The sequence below is a fragment of the Colletotrichum higginsianum genome, chromosome 9 (genome assembly GCF_001672515.1).
Source record: "Colletotrichum higginsianum IMI 349063 chromosome 9, whole genome shotgun sequence".
In the NCBI taxonomy this organism is placed as follows: domain Eukaryota; kingdom Fungi; phylum Ascomycota; class Sordariomycetes; order Glomerellales; family Glomerellaceae; genus Colletotrichum; species Colletotrichum higginsianum.
Genome location: NC_030961.1, coordinates 1,540,882 through 1,558,970, shown reverse-complemented (window position 1 = coordinate 1,558,970; position 18,089 = coordinate 1,540,882). Strand labels below are relative to the sequence as shown.

The 18,089-nt window shown below is 54.7% G+C and overlaps 5 protein-coding genes across 5 annotated transcripts; 4 read left to right on the top strand and 1 right to left on the bottom strand.

Moving 5' to 3' along the window:
* Positions 1-327: 327 nt before the first annotated feature.
* CH63R_12718 (uncharacterized protein) lies at positions 328-1,169 on the top strand (the record flags this gene model as incomplete). The annotated part of the gene is made up of 3 exons (XM_018307692.1): positions 328-421; positions 488-834; positions 951-1,169. 3 exons carry the CDS (start codon positions 328-330, stop codon positions 1,167-1,169), a joined length of 660 nt encoding a protein of 219 aa, XP_018152109.1.
* A 1,544-nt stretch (positions 1,170-2,713) lies between these two features.
* CH63R_12717 (6-phosphofructo-2-kinase) lies at positions 2,714-5,129 on the top strand (the record flags this gene model as incomplete). Its single annotated transcript, XM_018307691.1, has 5 exons — positions 2,714-2,744; positions 2,917-3,241; positions 3,344-4,007; positions 4,059-4,220; positions 4,272-5,129. 5 exons carry the CDS (start codon positions 2,714-2,716, stop codon positions 5,127-5,129), a joined length of 2,040 nt encoding a protein of 679 aa, XP_018152108.1.
* Positions 5,130-7,604: 2,475 nt separating this feature from the next.
* Positions 7,605-11,053, top strand: CH63R_12716 (Nuclear pore protein; the record flags this gene model as incomplete). Its single annotated transcript, XM_018307690.1, has 2 exons — positions 7,605-10,652; positions 10,733-11,053. 2 exons carry the CDS (start codon positions 7,605-7,607, stop codon positions 11,051-11,053), a joined length of 3,369 nt encoding a protein of 1,122 aa, XP_018152107.1.
* Positions 11,054-11,605: 552 nt separating this feature from the next.
* On the bottom strand, positions 11,606-15,953 carry CH63R_12715 (AT hook domain-containing protein; the record flags this gene model as incomplete). Its single annotated transcript, XM_018307689.1, has 2 exons — positions 11,606-15,630; positions 15,683-15,953. The coding sequence occupies 2 exons, from the start codon at positions 15,951-15,953 to the stop codon at positions 11,606-11,608; spliced, it is 4,296 nt and encodes a 1,431-aa protein (XP_018152106.1).
* An 873-nt stretch (positions 15,954-16,826) lies between these two features.
* On the top strand, positions 16,827-18,003 carry CH63R_12714 (4-hydroxybenzoate polyprenyl transferase; the record flags this gene model as incomplete). Its single annotated transcript, XM_018307688.1, has 2 exons — positions 16,827-16,901; positions 16,972-18,003. The coding sequence occupies 2 exons, from the start codon at positions 16,827-16,829 to the stop codon at positions 18,001-18,003; spliced, it is 1,107 nt and encodes a 368-aa protein (XP_018152105.1).
* Positions 18,004-18,089: the final 86 nt, after the last annotated feature.

The window sequence follows — 18,089 nt, the reverse complement described above, 5'->3', positions numbered from 1 at the left end:
AAAAAAGTAACCGCTGTTACTTGCACAGGGCAGAGAAACGCATCATCTCGAGCATTCCCTGCGGCCAAGCGGAAGGCTTGTTGAAATGATGCCCAGCTTTACTAGGTACTAGGTAAGATCCAGTCGTCTCCATTTGCCTCTGTTCTGTTACAGCTTCAAGTCGAGAGGGGCAGCATCTAATAGTAGTCCAGACACGGCTGTACATCGTACACCCCCTACTCCTCAGTTCGCCAGTCCCCGCAAAGCGACCGACGTATCGCTCAGCACCTGGTGCTGTAAACATCAGAAATAACACATGCCATGACTTGGTTGAAGGCGGGAAACGGAATGCTGTCAATTTCGAACTGGGCCCGGGTCGGGTTTGTGCCCGTTGAGCCGTTTGGATTGTGGGCAATGGGCGAGAATGGGCGAGAATGGGACTGTTAGCTCAACATCATCACTTCACATTTGGAAAAGAGTTGAGTCCACTCTAGTATTTTTCCCGCAGCAGCTACTCTCGTTTGGCTGAGCGCACAAATCAACACGTACGCTACCAGTCTACCAGAGCCTACATACCGCACTGCCGTGTTACTCGGCTTGGCCCCTGTTTCCATGTCGTCCCGTCTTGGGGACCAAATCGTTGGAAGCTGTGTAGGCTCAGAGGCTCAGCTAGGGCGTCGGGTCCATCCAAACGGACGTGACAATGCCCGTTCACGACGTGAACGTCTGGGCGGCCGGAAGGTATCCCGTAACGAAGGGGAGGGAAGGAAGGGCAAAGGCTTCTCAAACGCCCAGCCTGTTCCGTATGAGCATGTGCAGCCGATCCAGCGGCCGGACCGGATGCGCGAACCCAATGTCTAATTCTTCATTCTAGAAATCTGAGATACCAGAAGAAAAAAAACAAGAAAAAAACCCCAAATTCTTTAAGTAACCCCCCAAAAAGACATCCCACGCTGCTACATCCATCCTAGGATTCCCAGGGCTCCGGTGCCAGGGAAAACGCAGAACAGAAGCTCGGCGACAGGGATTCGAAGACGGACAGGGCAGGGGAGCGAACGCCAGAGGAGGGTAACCCTGCATGCAACTTGACATCCGACTTGGGCGGAAGGGAGGGGCACATCGGCGACCGGTCACCGAGCCTGCAGCACCGACCCAATTGGAGGTCACCCCACCTGAGGGAACCTCTCTAGAAGCAGCGCTGTAGCGCAGCATTTTGGCAAGCCCCGAATTTCGAGGTGGTGTTGGCGTTGGTGTTGGCGTCGTGTTGGAGTCATTGGAGAACCTGGGAAGCACCCACTCAATGCCGCCCCTTCCACGCTGTTTCCCTCCTCGCTCGGCTGGGCCTTTCCCTACCTAGGACAGTCAGACGCTCCCCATCACTACACACACACGCACACAAACGCACGCGCGCGCTGTCGCTCTTTTTCTCTCAATTTTAGTTAGTGCAGGTCCCCTACACCCAAGTACCTTGCCAAGGAACCTCTTCCTTACCCTTTCTAACCTTAGGTAGGTAGTACGACCTGTCCTGTTGAACACAACTCCCCCATCTGTGTCCATTTCTGCCACTCCCGTCTCCATATTCGCACACACCCCTCTCTTTCCTCGCGGCTAGTTTAAAATAAATAAATAAAACCAAAGTAGGGAGGGCAGGGCAGGGCAAAGTTAGGCCAAAGGAAGCGGACATGAGTAAAGCAGAAGCAGGGCAGGATGGCGCTGTGCGGGACGAAGGGCAAGACTGAAGGCAGACGAGGAGTCTCAGACAGGCCCGAGTTCGTTATTCGCGTCCTCGACTCCCACCCCTAAGCCGGCCTCAGTGACCTGGGCTGTCTACCTGTACAGTGCTTCACCCTCACCCTCACCCTCACCCTCACCTCGCTCACCCCCATCCCATCCTATCCCATCCCATCCCATGCCGTCCCATACCTGCCTTCTCATTATCCGTACCATCCATCCCATAGATATTTATCGGTCCTTTCCTCCATCTCGGGGCTCCATCGCTCTAGCCTTCCCCTCTTCTTTCCATCCTCTTTAACCTGACAGACCCGTCCACCCCGTAGACATTACAATCTTCCTCTTTCTTCTCCCATTGCCTTTTGCCCGCCACAACCACCACCACCCATCAAACGGTTTTGTTTTGTTTGTGTGTGCTTGCAACTTTCCATCACCAATACCCGCCTGCTTGACATAGACCCTTTTCTGTACCTTCGGTCTAGGTATAGGCGGGCAGGATAGAGAGATTCTTGGCCTCAAGTCCACGACTGACCGAACGAGACCCTTTCACTTACACGCCGCCGTGTCCCTTGCCCAGCCGCCTCCCAACACTTTTTTTTCTTTCTCATTCCACCCAAGCGGCCAGGCCATAGCTGCTGCGAACCCGGCAGACCCTTGTACGCTAAGGCGCAAGCTAGCTATCCTCAACGCCACATTTCATCACCCACTTCTAGGACAGCTCAATCAGCTTCCCCGTCCTCGCACAGCGATTGGGCGCAAGTCCTCGAAGCGAACTGAGAAGGAGAGAGATTTCGCACCCCCCTCCAAGACCCCAAGACCGCTCCTGCTGTATCCAGCAGAATAAAGCGGCAATCGCAGTACTCCCTGCTCTAAACGGCAGACCCAGCCAACCAAACTCGGTCTTAACACCCTGTGAGGCTGTGACTCCTTCCCTTTAGATAGCTGGAGCTGCCAACCGACCGACGGGACCGCTCCTTCCCTACTTTCTCAGATATTCACGCCCATGCCTTCCGCAGTCTTTCCTGAGCAACCAGGTCCGTATAAACCTCTCTTTTGCCTTTGTTATTTTCCATCTTCCACTTCTCGACAACATCATCCACAGTACACTCACCTCCGCCGCTATTCCTGCACTTACTCGCCTTCACCCGACACTTTCCTCTCCTGAAAGCAATATCGAGTATTGACGCAGTATTTCCCACCAAACAGACCTTGGCCTTATACAGGCCAAACAATCTGCTCTGGCGAAGCTGGCCATGAGTTCCAACAAGGATTCCCGCGCCCCTTCGTCATCGCCCCTTCTCCATTCAAACAAACCAACCGCGCCTTCGATTTCCGGCGGCGAACCCCCGCCTGCGCCCGTGTCGCATCCCCACGATGCCCTCCTCCCGCCTCCTGCGATGGCGCATGCCGTCCGCTCTATGAACGACCTGAACGGCCCCATCGCCCTTCGCGACCGATCCTTGATCGCCTCCTCCGACACACCCCCGGCCATGCGCAGCGTCGTCTCGACCGCCCCGAATTCTCCCAGAATGTAGGTCTACACCGCGACTGGTGCCACGTCGACCGTTGCTTCCTGGCTTGGCCTTGTATAGTCTCATAACGCAGAGCTTGGCTAACCGAAAACCCAAAACAGCCCGCCTGTCAGACAGAATTCGGGAGGCACCACCCCGCGCCTTCGCCCGCACCCCGCGACACTCAACGTTCCCGGCATGACCGTGTCAAGAGTCTCGCCCGACGGAAAGATTAGCGATCGCGATGTGGCTGCGAAGCTCGTCATCATCATGGTTGGCCTTCCCGCCCGAGGAAAATCGTACATCACCAAGAAGGTCCAGCGATACCTGTCCTGGCAGCAGTACAACTCGTGCATCTTCAACGTTGGCAACCGCAGACGGGTCGCCGCCGGCTTGAGCTCGCCCATGAAGTCGACGCACTCGCCGACCGTAATCCAGCTCGATCCCCCGGCCCAGGCTGCCTCAATCTTACTTAATGGGCACGTGCCGCAGGGCAACACGGAGCCCGCCGAGCTGAACTTGAACAACGAGTCGATCGACGCAATGGACCAGTCAGCCAAGTTCTTCGACCCCACCAACGAGACCGCGGCCAAGCTCCGCGAGCAGGTGGCCCTGGACACGTTGGATGAGCTTTTGGATTACCTTCTGCACCAGGGCGGCTCCGTCGGAATTCTCGATGCAACGAACAGTACCATTCATCGCCGTCAGCTTCTGGTTGACCGGATCAAGGAGAGGGAGCCCAAGCTTGGAATTCTTTTCATCGAGAGCATCTGCCACGATCAGAACGTTAGTGGCCTCGCTTTTCTTGTTGTCTGAATCCGTCTAATGTTTGCGCAGCTCCTCGAGGCCAACATGCGCCTGAAGCTTTCGGGTCCCGACTACAAGGATAAGGATCCTCATCAGTCCCTTGCGGATTTCAAGAGACGCGTTGCCGCGTACGAAAGCGCCTATGTGCCCATCGGAGAGTATGAGGAGGCGCATGATATGCAGTACATCCAGGTATGTCCACCGCACGATGCACTTGTCTCTCCTACTAACACGTGTTCGCAGATGATTGATGTCGGCCGAAAGCTCATCCAGCACAGACTGCGAGGCTTCCTCAGCGGAGGCATTAGCTCCTACCTGACGACATTTAACCTTGCGCCACGGCAGATATGGCTTACCCGGCACGGTCAGAGTGTCGACAACCGTCTCGGAAAGCTTGGCGGAGACTCGGAGCTGACACCTGATGGAGAGCAATACGGAAAGGCTCTTCATACCTTCGTCACCCAGAAACGCAAGGAGTGGCTCATTGAGCAGAAGGACAAGATAGCGCAGTCGTCCTTCCCGCCTAAGGCTGGTGACCACACGCCTCCCTACCCTGAGCTTAACCGCGAACTGGAGGAGAAGAACTTCTGCGTTTGGACATCGATGCTGAAGCGCAGCGTCCAAACCGCCATGGAGTTTGACAATGATGAAGATTACGATGTGAAGAACTGGGCAATGCTCAACGAGCTGAACGCTGGTCTCTTTGAAGGCTTGACGTATGAGGAGATTGCCAGAAGATTCCCTGGCGAGTATAGAAAACGCGCTGATGACAAGCTTCACTACACTTACCCGGGGGTTGGTGGAGAAGGTTATCTCCAGGTCATCGCTCGTCTGCGAGACATGGTGAGGGAAATTGAGCGCATTGAGGACCATGTCCTCATCATTGGACACCGGTCTGTCTGCCGTGTTCTTATGGCATACTTCATGGATCTCACCCGCAACGAGATTGCCGACTTGGATGTTCCCCTGGGCATGCTCTACTCCATTGAGCCTAAGCCTTATGGTTACGACTTCCACGCTTATCGCTACCATGCGGACAAGGGAACCTTCTTTGAGGTTCCTAACTACCGACCCCAGCGCACTGTTGATCGTGCCGCTTGAGATCAGAACCAAAGGAGGCTTTGACTGTAACATATGACGACTTGTACAACACCAACACACGAATGGAATTCAGGAAGGGGAGTTTTGGGCGTTGAGTCAACTCAGCCACGACTACGATTTTGCTATTTTGGAGGGGTGGGACAGAAAAGGTCTTGCACATATGACTTTTCTTCTTTTTTTTCCCCCCTGAGACGGGGGCTTCTTCAACCTCAGCGGTGGAGGGTATATCGAAGCATTTGCAAGGCGTTTGGGAATCGAAGACGGCCATCTACCAGAAAGAGGTCAAAAAGATACCCCATGACGCACAATGAAGGAAAGGGAATGGCTAGACGGCTTCCCTTGTTGCTCAACTTTGCAAGGCTTTTGTTCAGACACAACATACACGCCATTGGCTTCCTTCTACTTGATACAAAAACAAGCAACAGAAGTGTTTTTTTTAACTTTGAACCTATTGCGTGCTGTACACATAGACCCCCTGTAGTGAAGTGACTTGAATTGTGACTGAACGGATTTCTCCAGACATCTGGATGGCTTGACTAACGACTGACATCCTAGCATGCGGCTTACCTTCTTTGGAGAATGAAGGAAATAGGGGTTCTACTAAGGTGTACTAGCAGAAGACGGCCTTGCTGGCAACGAAGGGCCCAAAGCCTTATTTCTTTTAGGGGCTGTATAGTTTGTAATAGTTGGGGCATGTGACTAGGGGGGTACACTGGGGATATTGGATCGTATGTTGGGTAACTGGTCGGTCGTCTTATCTGTGTAAGAATCTGGATTGTGATCTTGGCCACTTTCTGTAATGGCCTTTGTATTGTTTTTCAGGTCGTCCTCGGCGTTGTTTCTTGTGGTAGGGCTTGGTCATCCAGGGTGGTCATGGCGATGATTGACTTGGGCTTGCTTCGCTCAGTAACGAAAACCCAAGACAACCGACAAACTCCTATATAGACTTGAGGATGGAGGTCTTTCCTCAGAGTTTGAGTAGTGCATAATGTCCAACGTGGGGATTGTTGAGAAGGCGTCTGGGCTACGAGGGGACCAGAACGTTACGCAAACTGGCTGGCCATTATAGACCGGAAGGATTTAGTGGCCGCCGTCTTAGTCTTGTCCACCATAGGGAGGCAGTCGGAACACTCCGGAAACCTGATGAAGGAGAGAGGTACAAATGCGTCGTGAGGGTTAGTAAAGCGCGACGCATTGAATATATTTCACTGCATATACCCATTTCTTCCCTGGCTGCGAGACCAGGGGAAACAACCCAAATCCACAGGACAGTATTTGTGTTGAGCTATTTGTTATGGAATGCTTCCCGAGTGGCAAATGGAGAAAGGCAACCCATTGTAGTCATCGTCGAGCAGCCGTCTTGTGTCGCTGAAGAAGAGCCTGCATGCCTCTGACTGAACCTAAGTCGGAGAGTGCGCCGGGTTCTCGCGGTGACCGCTCAACTTGGTCTCATTCACTAAGGCAGTTCGCTCCCAGCCACGTGTTTGGATTATCCAGAGCAAATGACAGGTGAAATAATAGGACGCATAGCTGGTGCCTGTAGTCTTGTTAAGTCCGCAATGTACCCTGACCCTTACCTTTCTCAATATCAAGACGACAACGTCTTTCAAACTAATGTATCAGTGGGATTTGTGGCTTCGTGGCTTCTATGACTACTGCCTCAGGCCAAGCATGGTAAAGGCTGTTTAAGGCAGGACACAGCACAATTTTGTGATGAGTGGTGCTGGCGCCACCAGGTACTGACGATTGATTATTCTGCTCTGAGTGCCTCAGGAATCATGGTCGAATAAAGAGAGGTACCAGGGATGGATTGATAGTGTGGTGCTAGGGGGGGTGTGTTGGAAATTTCAAGTTGATAATGGGTCAAGTAATGCTTTTGAATGAGTCAAACGAAGTCAAACGTTCTAGTTTCGTCCGTTGCTGCGCTGCTTTCTGTTCACTTTGTTGTGGTGTTGAATGCAAATTATGACTGCGTTGGAAACAGAAGTAACAGCATTGGAGGTGTCACAGTCCATAATAAAAGCCATTCTTAATACAAAGCGTTGGTTTGAGAAATAAATGAGATTCAAGCTTGAGACAGATGATGAAAGCATAAGGAGGGGTTGAATCGACATTGAACTTGTCGGTGCCATTTTCTTCAAACCGCTGTTGGATGTACAAGAAGTGACGCTCACCGAGGCTGTTGTCGGTGAGCCTGGCACTTTGAAAGAGCTCAAGTATCGTGTACCCTCTTTCTAGCCGCTTTTAGCCGCCATACAATGTACCCGAGACACTCCCCGGCCCCGGTTGCTTGGTCGCTCCCCGCCAATCAGTGGAGCTCTCGCTGGGAGCTCTCCCAAACCTCAAAATTTCATTCCCCCAAGCGCGCCTGGGCAGCTTTAATCGCGTCACCCATCTGCAACAAACCTCGAAACCCCCCTCGGTGCAGTGTTCAATCTCGCCTCCGATTGAACGCGACTACGATTCCATCACAATATGTCGCTCTTCGGAAGCAATCCTCTGGGTAGCTTGGGCACCTCGACCAGCGGAACCCAGCAGCAGGGCAACACGGGAGGAGGTTTGTTTGGACAGCAAAACAACACGAACAACCAACAAACGAGCTCGACGCCTGCTTCAGGCGGTCTTTTCGGAAACCTGGGTCAAAACAAGCCTCAGACAGGCGGCGGATTGTTCGGCGGAGGCGCTGCTACGACGGCACAACCGGCATCGGGATCCTCGCTGTTTGGCCAGCCGCAGCAGCAACAGCAACAGCAGGGCCAGCAGCAGCAGTCCGGAGGACTCACATTGGGAGGCTTGGGTGGACTGGGAGCATCGACGGCGCAGAAGCCATCTCTCTTTGGCGGCAATCAGCAGAACCAGAACCAGACGACCGGCACGACCTTCGGCCAAACCAATACCAATACCCTCGGCAGCTCTCTCTTCCCTCCGCAGCAGCAAACCCAGAATGTCAACAACCAGTCACAGGCCCAGCAAGGCCAGCCGTCGGGTGCATACTTTGACAGTCTTTTTGCGAAGAGCAAGAAGCAGGGAGACGGCGAGAGTGGCATGGAAGACCTCCCCAGCCTGCAATTGGGCCTGGGCGACCTGCGCCAGCGCTTGAAGAAGCTAGGAACAAAGACACAAGAGCGTCCGTCAGATGGAAGGGCACACTACCTTCTCGCTGCGTCGGGTGTCGACCCTGGAATGGCTGCCAAGGACCTTGGGTCCCTTGACTTGCAGACTGGCCGTGTCGAGAGACCCTCTGGATACTCCCCCGCTGAAGTCGACGTTGAGACGTACCTTGCGAATCTGCAGACGAAGACAACTATGAGCATGATCGCCGACGGTCTCGAGAGGTCTGTTCGCGACTTTGACAACTTTTTAGAGGACAACGTGACGATGGAGTGGGAGGCCCAGCGCAAGCGGATTTACGAGCACTTCGGAATCAAGGCCCGGGAAGAGACTTCTTCTTTCGGACCTGCGGCATCGACGAGGGAGGCTTCCGGTGGCTTTGGCCGTTCGAGACGAAGCAAGAGCCAGGCGGCTGGAGCCCGCTCTGGCAGAGCCAGTGTGTTGGGCAAGTCTAGCATGCACCGCTCTGTCATCGGCAATGCGAGCAAGATTGGTTCCCACCAACCCGAATTCTCTGATGTCGATCGTTCAGCCGACAATGGCGGTTTGTTGACCGGCCACATCAACTCCGACGACAGGTCCCTACGCGAGAAGCAGAGCAAACTTTCCGAGAAGGTTCGCAACCTCAACCAGGCTCGCCTCACCGCCCACCCGTACCCGATTCTTTCAGAGCTCGCAGACGTCGAGCACCGCTCTCTGGATCCATATGCGCCACACATTGTCGAGGCGTACCATGCGGTGCGAGAGATTGTTGGGGAAGACCCCGAAGCCGAGACTACCATCAATGGTGCCACGGCCAAGGAGCGGCAGTTCGCCAAGATGTACCTGGACGAATCCGCCAACTCATCCAACTCGATATCGATGCGGAAGAGATTACTGGATGGCGCCAACAGATACCTGGAGAAGCAGTTCCTACAAGAGGTTGAGGGACTCATATCAAAACATCCCCACGAAGCCAATCTCGGTGGTCGTCCCGATATCGTCAGCAAGATCAGAGCCTACATCCGGTTACGGTCCGCAAGGAAGGATCTGGTTCCTGACAACACGGAGCTTCAGCAGGTTGGTGGCGAATATGTTTGGGCGATTGTCTTTTACCTTCTGCGGTCTGGTCACGTCAGCGAGGCTGCGAAGTACGTGAATGATAACGCCAATCCCTTCCGTAGCATTGATCGCACGTTCCAGAGCTACCTCAACGGCTACGCGTCGAATGAGGACCGTCGCCTGAAGCGGACTCTGCAGGACAGGTGCAATGCCGAATACAGTCAGCGTGTGCGCAACGCTCCTGACAACTCCATCGATCCCTTCCGGATGGCTTGTTACAAGATTATCGGTCGCTGTGACTTGAACAACCGGAGCCTGGACGGACTCAACACCGACATCAACGACTGGATCTGGCTCCAATTCAACCTGGCCAGGGAGGGCGACCGCTCTGTGGAGGTGGCTAGCGAGGCGTACGGCCTTTCTGAGCTGCAGTCGAGCATCAAGGAGATTGGGGCCAAGCACTTCCCCAAGACCTCTGCCGAGGACAACAGCGGCAGCTTTGGCATGTTTTTCTACCTTCAGGTCTTGTCAGGCATGTTCGAGGAGGCGATTGCATACCTCTACCCCTTCTCCTATGTCGACGCAGTCCACTTCGCCATCGCTCTCGAGTATTACGGTCTCCTCCGACCTTCCGACCCCTTTAGCGCTTCCAATGACCTGCGTAGCCTGAACGTCAAGGACTTGGTCCAGATCAACTTCGGCAGGATGATCGGCTACTATACTAGAGATTTCAGAGCAGCCGACGTCGTGTCCGCCGTTGACTATCTGACCCTCATTTGTCTCAACATGGACCTGTCCGGCGAGGCTGGCCGTCGCCATGCCAACCTCTGCTGGGAGGCTTTGCGCGAGCTGGTTCTCGAGACCCGTGAGTTTAGCAAGCTCATCGGCGACATCCGCCCCGACGGCCAGCGGATCCGCGGCATCATTGAGGAGCGCGGCTCGCTTATTGGCCTGACGGAAGAGAACGACTTCATCAACACTGTCACCGTCCAGGCCGCTAGCTTCGCCGACGAGAACGGCCGCACCACCGACTCGGTCTTGCTCTACCACCTGGCCGGAGAGTACGATACCGTCGTCTCTATCGTCAGCCGCGCGCTCAGCGAGGCCATCTCCCTCGAGATCGGCGAGGATCCCATGCGTCTCATGCCCGTCAAGCCCCGCGCCGCCAGCCAGGAGGCCGAGAGCAGCCTCAGCCTGGCGTCCATCGACGACCCCGTCGAGCTGGCCCGCACCATGATGTCCATGTACGAGCGCGATGCCATGTTCCACCGCAAGATCCAGGAGCAGAACCGGGTTGCTTGCCGTGTCCTGCTCGAGATGAGCACCATCAAGTCGCTCGTCGAAGCCGGCCAATGGGCTCAATGCCTAGATGTAAGTCACCCCACCCCTCTTCCCCGTTTTGCCCCAATGCTTTATGCAAAACGAAACAAAAGACTAACACGCCAAAACAGAAAATCCGCGGCCTCGAAATACTCCCTCTCGATGCCAGCGGCGACCCGAGCATCATCCGCGCCTACGCCGCAAAGTTCTCCGGCCTCTCCCAGCCCGTCTCTATCAACGTGCCAAACCTGCTCATGTGGACCATCATCTGCTGCACGCGCCAACGTGATCAGCTCACGGGCGGCCAGTTCAGCGGCAATGAGGGCACTCGCCGCATGATGGTCGAGCAGATGAAGCAGATGACGCTCGACCTCACCACCTATACCTCGCAACTGCGCTACCGCTTCCCGCCGCACCTGCACGAGGCCCTAGCCAGGGCTTCTGCCGAGTAGATCTGACCATGGGTGTCTTGCGGCTGCCTCTCCAGGCAAGAGGCGGCGGGGGCTATGCCGCTTTGTTTGGTTGGCCTGGCCAGAGAATGAGAGTTGATGTTTTTTGTACGTTTTTATAGCAACAAGGCCAGACAGAGCCTGGGAGTGGAGGAAGGGGAAGGGGAAGGGGGTCAACTGGCTCGAGGAAAGGGGCGTAAATCTTATTTCGAGTAATACAGCATGAGTGAAGAGCTGAAAATACGCCTGCCTCCCCGAGACGGTCTGTCACTGTCACCCATGCTTGAAGGAGGATACGCGGTGACGATTTGACAAAACACCACACCACGAGTATCGACTTATGAGAGCGTCCTAGTGTCGGCAAATGCACACATCTCATTCGTGCTTCTTCTTATCATCATGCTAGACTACCTCGTCCTGGGTATGGCGCTATAGAAAACAGTAAAAGCTCTTGGCGAAATCGCTAGCACAAACGCCTGCCACAGATTTACTTCCGCGGACGTCGAAAACAAAAAGCCCAAACTCCTACCGTGTCCCTATACTGGGATAACCTCCTTAGTAACCTCGTCCACGCCCGCGTCCACGTCCACGTCCTCGGCCCCGTCCGCGGCCGCGTCCTCTTCCTCTACCTCTACCCCGGGAAGACACTCCACCGGATATACCAAGGGATTCGCCAATGCCACTCTCGGACTCGGACGACGAGGAAATTTCGCTTTCAGATTCAGACTCGCCGAGCCTCACCACCGTGAGACCGGTCGAAGGCCTACCAGGGCGTGCAGGTGGTGGCGGCGGGCTTGCATCTGGGATGCCCGAGTCAGAGGAAGACGCAGAGGACAGCGACGCCGCAGGCGCAGCATAATCCGATGCTTCGTCGTCTTCGTCCGATTTCCGCCAAGGCCTGCTGACTGCGCCTGGGGGTGAAGGAGTGTGATCGGGACTTGACACTCTCTGTCTGGCTCCCGGCGGGGGAGGTGTGTGATCCGAACTGAGCTCTCTCTGTCTGGTTGCCAAGGGAGGAGATGCAGGATCCTCGCTCGGTTCTTTGTGCTCGGCTGTCGCGTTAGGAGGGGGAGGCGTAAGATCCAAACTCGGCTCTCTTGACGGTTCCCGAACAGGCTCTTCAACCGGTGCGATGTCCGGCTGTTGTTCGCTGCGTCCCCTGGACTGCCTCCCGGACTCGGACAACGCTTGTGTAGGGACCGGGGATTCCTTAGTGCTCCGATCTCGCGACTTACGCGAAGTCATCTTAAACTTCCCACCACGAGCTGCAACGCGAGCTGCCATAGACATCATCCTCGATGCACCTGCAGGAGGAGGCGGCGGAGACCTATCAGCTGGATCCGTCTCTGCAGGAGTAGCGTTGGCCGCCTTGTTCTTGGGTGGCCGACCACGGCGCTTCTTGATAGGCTGCACAGTAGCCTCCGCTGCCTTGGTTTCAATTGAAGTGATTGGTGTGTTCTGAGGTCTCTCTCCAGCAAGTTCTCTATCGAGTTCCGCCTCGAGCTCAGCTTCCGTCACGTCGTGAGCTGCGTCAAGATCGTCATCTGACAGGCGGTCTTGACTTCGGGGATTGAAGAAACTGGCACCATCGATAGTCACGACGCGGCTTAGACCAGATCGCCGAGAAGCGCGTTCCTCGCGTTTCTTCGCCGCAAGGTCTGCGGGGGTTGACTTTGGCGCAGCCGCAGCTCTTGTAGCCGATGCCGGTGTCGAGTTTGCGCTCTTAGGCGGCCTGCCGCGCCTCTTAGGCACCTTGGGCGTTTCGGAAGCGGTATCATTTGCCCCACTGGCCTCCTGCTCGACAAGCGCACGCACGGCGTCAGTAGCAAGGTTGAGTGGGTTGGCGGTGCTGTCGCCAGCCCGCAGCTCATCGTTCTGGATGAGCGGTCTCTGCTTGGTTGCTGGCACTATGTCATCCGGGTCATCAATCATTGGCTCCTCTGGCTCAGCGTAAGAAGCCTTAGGCCTGGCATGCCGAAGCGAAGGGACGTTTGCTGGGTATTGTGGAGCTGTGTAACCGCTTTTCTGACGCTGTCCCTCTGCCGCCTGCGCGCCCTCCCTTTCCAACTGAACCGAGGATGGATCTTCAGGAGCAACGCTAGCTTCGGCCGACCCAGCACTTCCAGCCTCCCCAGTTGCATCCGTGGTGCTGGGAGCAGCAGGGGGAGCGCCGAATAGCGCAGGATCCATGCTCGAGATATCGCCTAACTCGGGCTTCTTCTGCTTCTTCCTGTGGTGGCTCCTGGGTGCATTGAAGTCTGGATCAAATTCGTTCTCGTGCTTTGCTTTGCGCTTCTGCGCGCGCAGAGTCTTTCGGATGAACTCAGCCTCATCGTCGAAGACCATGGCGTCGGCGGAGGGCATCTGGAACGGATCAAAGAGGATTTGATCGGGCCCATCTTGCTCGTAGTAGCCCATGCCGAACATGCGTTGACCGTCCAAGGGATCGGGGTAGGCTGACTGGTCCCACCCGCCATTTGTGCCCATGTCAGCGAACGGCACAGACTGATCATGATCCATTTGGGACAAGTCTTGGTCACCGTCGAGAAAGCTCTGGTCTTGCATTTGCACGTCTTGCTCTCCGAGAACATGGTTCTGGTCGCCATATCCGTCGATATTCCTCTCCACAGACTCAGCAGGGTGGTTGACGCCATTCGCAATGTCTTCCGCTGTGATGGCTGCTGTTTCTTGAGCTTTGGCGGTGTCGGCCTTCTCTCTCAGCTCCTTCATGCGCTTGCTGTTGGTGCTACGGCCTTCTTCGCCCGCTGTCTTGAGCCAGTTCAGATTGTGACTCCGGAAATCGACGAGAGCCTCTACACTTCGATCGTCGGCAATGGCTCGCGTATCGTGGCCAAGAAGAGTATTTTTAGGCGTATAAGGATTGGTATCCCCCGCGCGGCGGCATGCGCCACAGTTGCAGATGCCTAGACACTTCGGGCAGATCCAGTTCTCGTTCTCTTGTACTGTCTGCGGCATCATATCGAATGCACGATAGAGCACACCGTAGCAATACCCTTCTTTGCAGTCTGGGTTGGAGCATATATGCACCTTGTATGCATAATCCTTGTGGCAGCAAGAGTGACAGCGGCGAAGCTCTCCTTTCTTCTTCTTCCGCTTGTACTTCCGCTTCTTTGGCTTGCCATTGTCGTCAACTTCTGGCTCGGGCTCGGATTCAGAAAGTTGCTTCTGCTCCTCGAGCTTCGAGATGTCCTTGAAAGGTCGCCTGCGGAGACCTTCTTGGCAGATTTCGGCGAGTGACTTCTTGCCTCGGCGGCTGCGAGCGATCTCCAGAGGCTGAGGCGAAAGCTCAATGTCAATAAAGCCATCGTTCTTGATGATCATTGACCGCCAAAGCTCGTAGTTGTCCGTCAGTTCTGACCATTGCCATTGTTCGCACCACTGAAGCCTAGAGATGCAGACACATGACCGCCCCATGGCATAACACTCCATGCAGACATCGTAGGCGTCCTCGTCGCCGTTGACTAAAGTCCGCACGCAGGATTTGCAGGTCAGAAACCGGTTGAAGATGTTTGATCTACAGTACGAGCAAGTAACACAAGAGTCGTATTCGACGTACTCAATGTTCTTTTCCTTGGTTGCGAACATTTCGTCAACGAGAACCTCGGTGAATAGCGAGAAGAGATGGCGGAAATCCTTAGCCAGCTGCTTATATCGCGAGGAAGAGCGAAACAGTTCAGACCCGAGACCGAGAATTCCCATCTCGGCCTTTTCTTCTGCTTGAACCATCTGCTGGTAATACTTCTTGAGCGTGTAATAGATGATGGCTTTGTTCTTGTACTGTTCGTCGCGACACACAAGCCGTGCTTTGGGTAAAGCCTCGTGTAGTGCCATGTCCAAGGTCTCGACAGTTGTCCGATTCCACGCAACCTTCATGGTGCGGGTGCCCCTGTTCCAGACCTGGTGAGGAGCCAGAGGGGGGATGAGGATAAAGTCGCCAGGCTTTTGCTCAACAATGTAGACAGGGAAGGTAGCCTTCTTCCAGGCGTTGATCTGCGCAAAGTGCTTCTCGATTTCAATGTCGTGACCAAGCATCGAGATGAAATACTCGCGAACGACTTCCCGATCTTTGGTTTCCGTCATGAACCAGATGGAGCTGCCTGGCGTCTCCCCGTTCTCGCTGCCCGAAGCCTCAACCATGATGTTCTGGCCAAGACTGGCGCACATTTCACGATGTGCCGGAGTAAATGTTCCCTCATGACCGATATAGCACATGAGGTTCTGTGCTCGCATTTCCTCGGGGAGGCTTGACATGAGGTCGCCCGCGGGAGCCACTGTCGCTCTGTCATTAAGGCCGCGGAAGACATCGTTGTTTCGTTGATCGGCAACTCCTTTCTGCGTGACGTTCTCGTTCATATAGAACAAATTAGGAGGGATAACCTTTTGGAGATGCTCGTGCCATTCGGGGGGGCAGTCAATGTCCTTTAGGTAAAGACGTTGCCGTCTCTCGTCGCGGTAGTTGGTTGGTGTCCATTGGTTTGCGAGCTGTTTCATGGCTCTTATGTAGTGGCCCGTAGTCATCGGAATTTCGGTCTGGGCCGTGATGTCGCGTACGTTCTCCTCTGTTCCATTATTAGCTACAGTTGCGGTCGCGAATCAGACAATCGCACTCACGCTTCTTGTCGTACGTTTTCTCCAACCATTCTCCACTGAAAAGTCTTTGTGGAAGCACGTCGTTCCATTTCTCAATGACTAGCGGCTTCCCGCCTTGAATGACCTGTAACTGTACCAATTTCTCGAACTCTTGAGGGCCGAGGCCCTGGATCTGCGCAGTCGAGATTCGGAGGACCCATTCGAAGTTCGGGGTTCGATCGACAAGCGTGTGAAGGTCCAAGTCCGGGGGTATTGGATCGAACTTGGCCTGGGGATGCATCGAGGTTGGCATCTTGACGATCAAGGGTTGTTGCTCATCGTGGAGCCGATGCGAATGTGTTCTTTAAGAACGGTTTCGCGGTGTGACGGGCGAAAAAGACGCGCCGCAGTAATGAAAACGCCTTATGACACGTCAAAAAGTCGTTGCATACTGGGGAAGAGGCGCTGAAAAAGAGCTGTTAAGGGAAAGTGTTGCGATGGTCGCGAATGAAGGCGGCTGCAGTCGAAGCCAGGAACATCAAAAAGTGGCGTCGGGCAAGGCTGACAGTTCAAGGTTCGAAAGTGGACACGAGAGATAGGTAGATAGTGGGAAAATTGGATGCGCAGCCAATCATGCGCTGGATATGTGCACGGACTAATATGGTAGTACAGAGTACCTTCTTTCCGCGCTCGAGCTCCTAATTTTCGGTTCTCTCGGTGGAAACTAGAAAAGTTGGTGGAAAGGACACCTGGATATCGGATCGTCTGGTTTTTCTATTCTGTAAGTAAGCCTCTCTGTCTTTCACAAATTGCTTGGAGCTTGCAGGACATGGGTGAAGCCTGGACTATCTAGCTCTTGCCTCTGCTGCTTCCCACAGCATTTCGCGTGGAAGCGGCGCGTTTTTCGCTGGACAAGGTTCCGAGGGAGTTTATCCTTGGCGCCACCACTCAATGTAGCGTACGAAGCCATGCCTTCATTCTGCCATACCTATTCAGGTGGATGTGCCTCTGTCTCTATTCCTCAGGAGTTTTGATTGATTTGGTCTCAGTGCTGCATCGCTACTATTAACCACCCTACTTGACCTTCCTGTTACTAAATGGCAATATTTCTGTGATTTAGACTAACATCACGGTACCTAGTGAGGATGAGGCAAGTCAACTTACTGAGAGCCCCCTTGCGGGTGACATGCCAGTCCTCATTACGAACGACGGCGCTTCCTTTACCATCATCTTCTCGGCCAAGGCTACACCTACACGGGAAGTCTACCGCGGCCCTCACACTTCAGAGCCCGGTCCATTGCCAGCAAATAGCACTACACACATCGGCAAAGCGACTCACAACGGCCGTCAGCCAAGAAGCCGCCGAACCACCGGCGTCCCCCGAAGCCATTTACTCACCACCCAAGACTGGCATCATCTCTTACCTGCCCTCATCATGGGTACCGTACGCCGAACTCATCCGCATGGATAAGCCGGCGGGAACTTACTACCTTTTCTTTCCTTGTCTCTGGTCAACTCTCATGGCCGCGCCACTGACAGCGCCTATGGCATCGCCGGGTTCAGTCGTCGGCACTTCTCTGCTCTTCTTCTCGGGAGCCTTCATCATGCGCAGTGCCGGTTGCAGCATTAATGATCTTTGGGATCGCAATCTCGACCCTCACGTCACGAGAACCAAGTTCCGTCCCATCGCACGGGGCGCCCTCACCCCTTTTCAAGGACTCGCTTTCACCGGCGCCCAGTTGCTGGCCGGTCTAGGGATCCTCCTCCAATTCCCGACCTCCTGTCTCTTCTACGGCATCCCGAGTCTGCTCCTCGTCGCCTCATACCCCCTGGCCAAGCGGGTCACGTACTACCCTCAGGCCGTGCTGGGACTGACCTTCTCCTGGGGCGCGATGATGGGCTTCCCCGCCTTGGGTGTCGACCTGCTCTCTAACAGCGCGGCGCTGACGGCTGCAGCATGCCTCTACTCCTCAAATGTCGCCTGGACGATTCTGTACGACATGGTCTACGCCCACATGGATATCAAGGATGATGCCAAGGCGGGCATTAAGAGCATCGCTCTGAAGCATGACGCCGAGACCAAGCAAGTCCTGACAGGGCTGGCCGCGGTTCAGCTCAGTCTTCTCAGTGCTGCTGGGTTTGCCGTGGGCGCTGGGCCGGCCTTCTTCATCGGCAGCGTCGGTGGAGCAGCAGTGACTCTTGGCGTTATGATCAAACGCGTCAACCTGAAGAGCGTCAAGGACTGCTGGTGGTGGTTTATCAATGGCTGCTGGATCACTGGCGGCGTTGTCAGCCTAGGTCTTGCGACCGATTACACTCTTAGATACGTTCGAGAGGAAAGTGAAGACATCGAAAGCCAGTAACAGTAGAAGCAGTAGCAGATGCGATGCTCAGAGGCGGCAATTGCGAAGGGGAAAGAAAATTGTACCAACATCATCTGTATTCATAG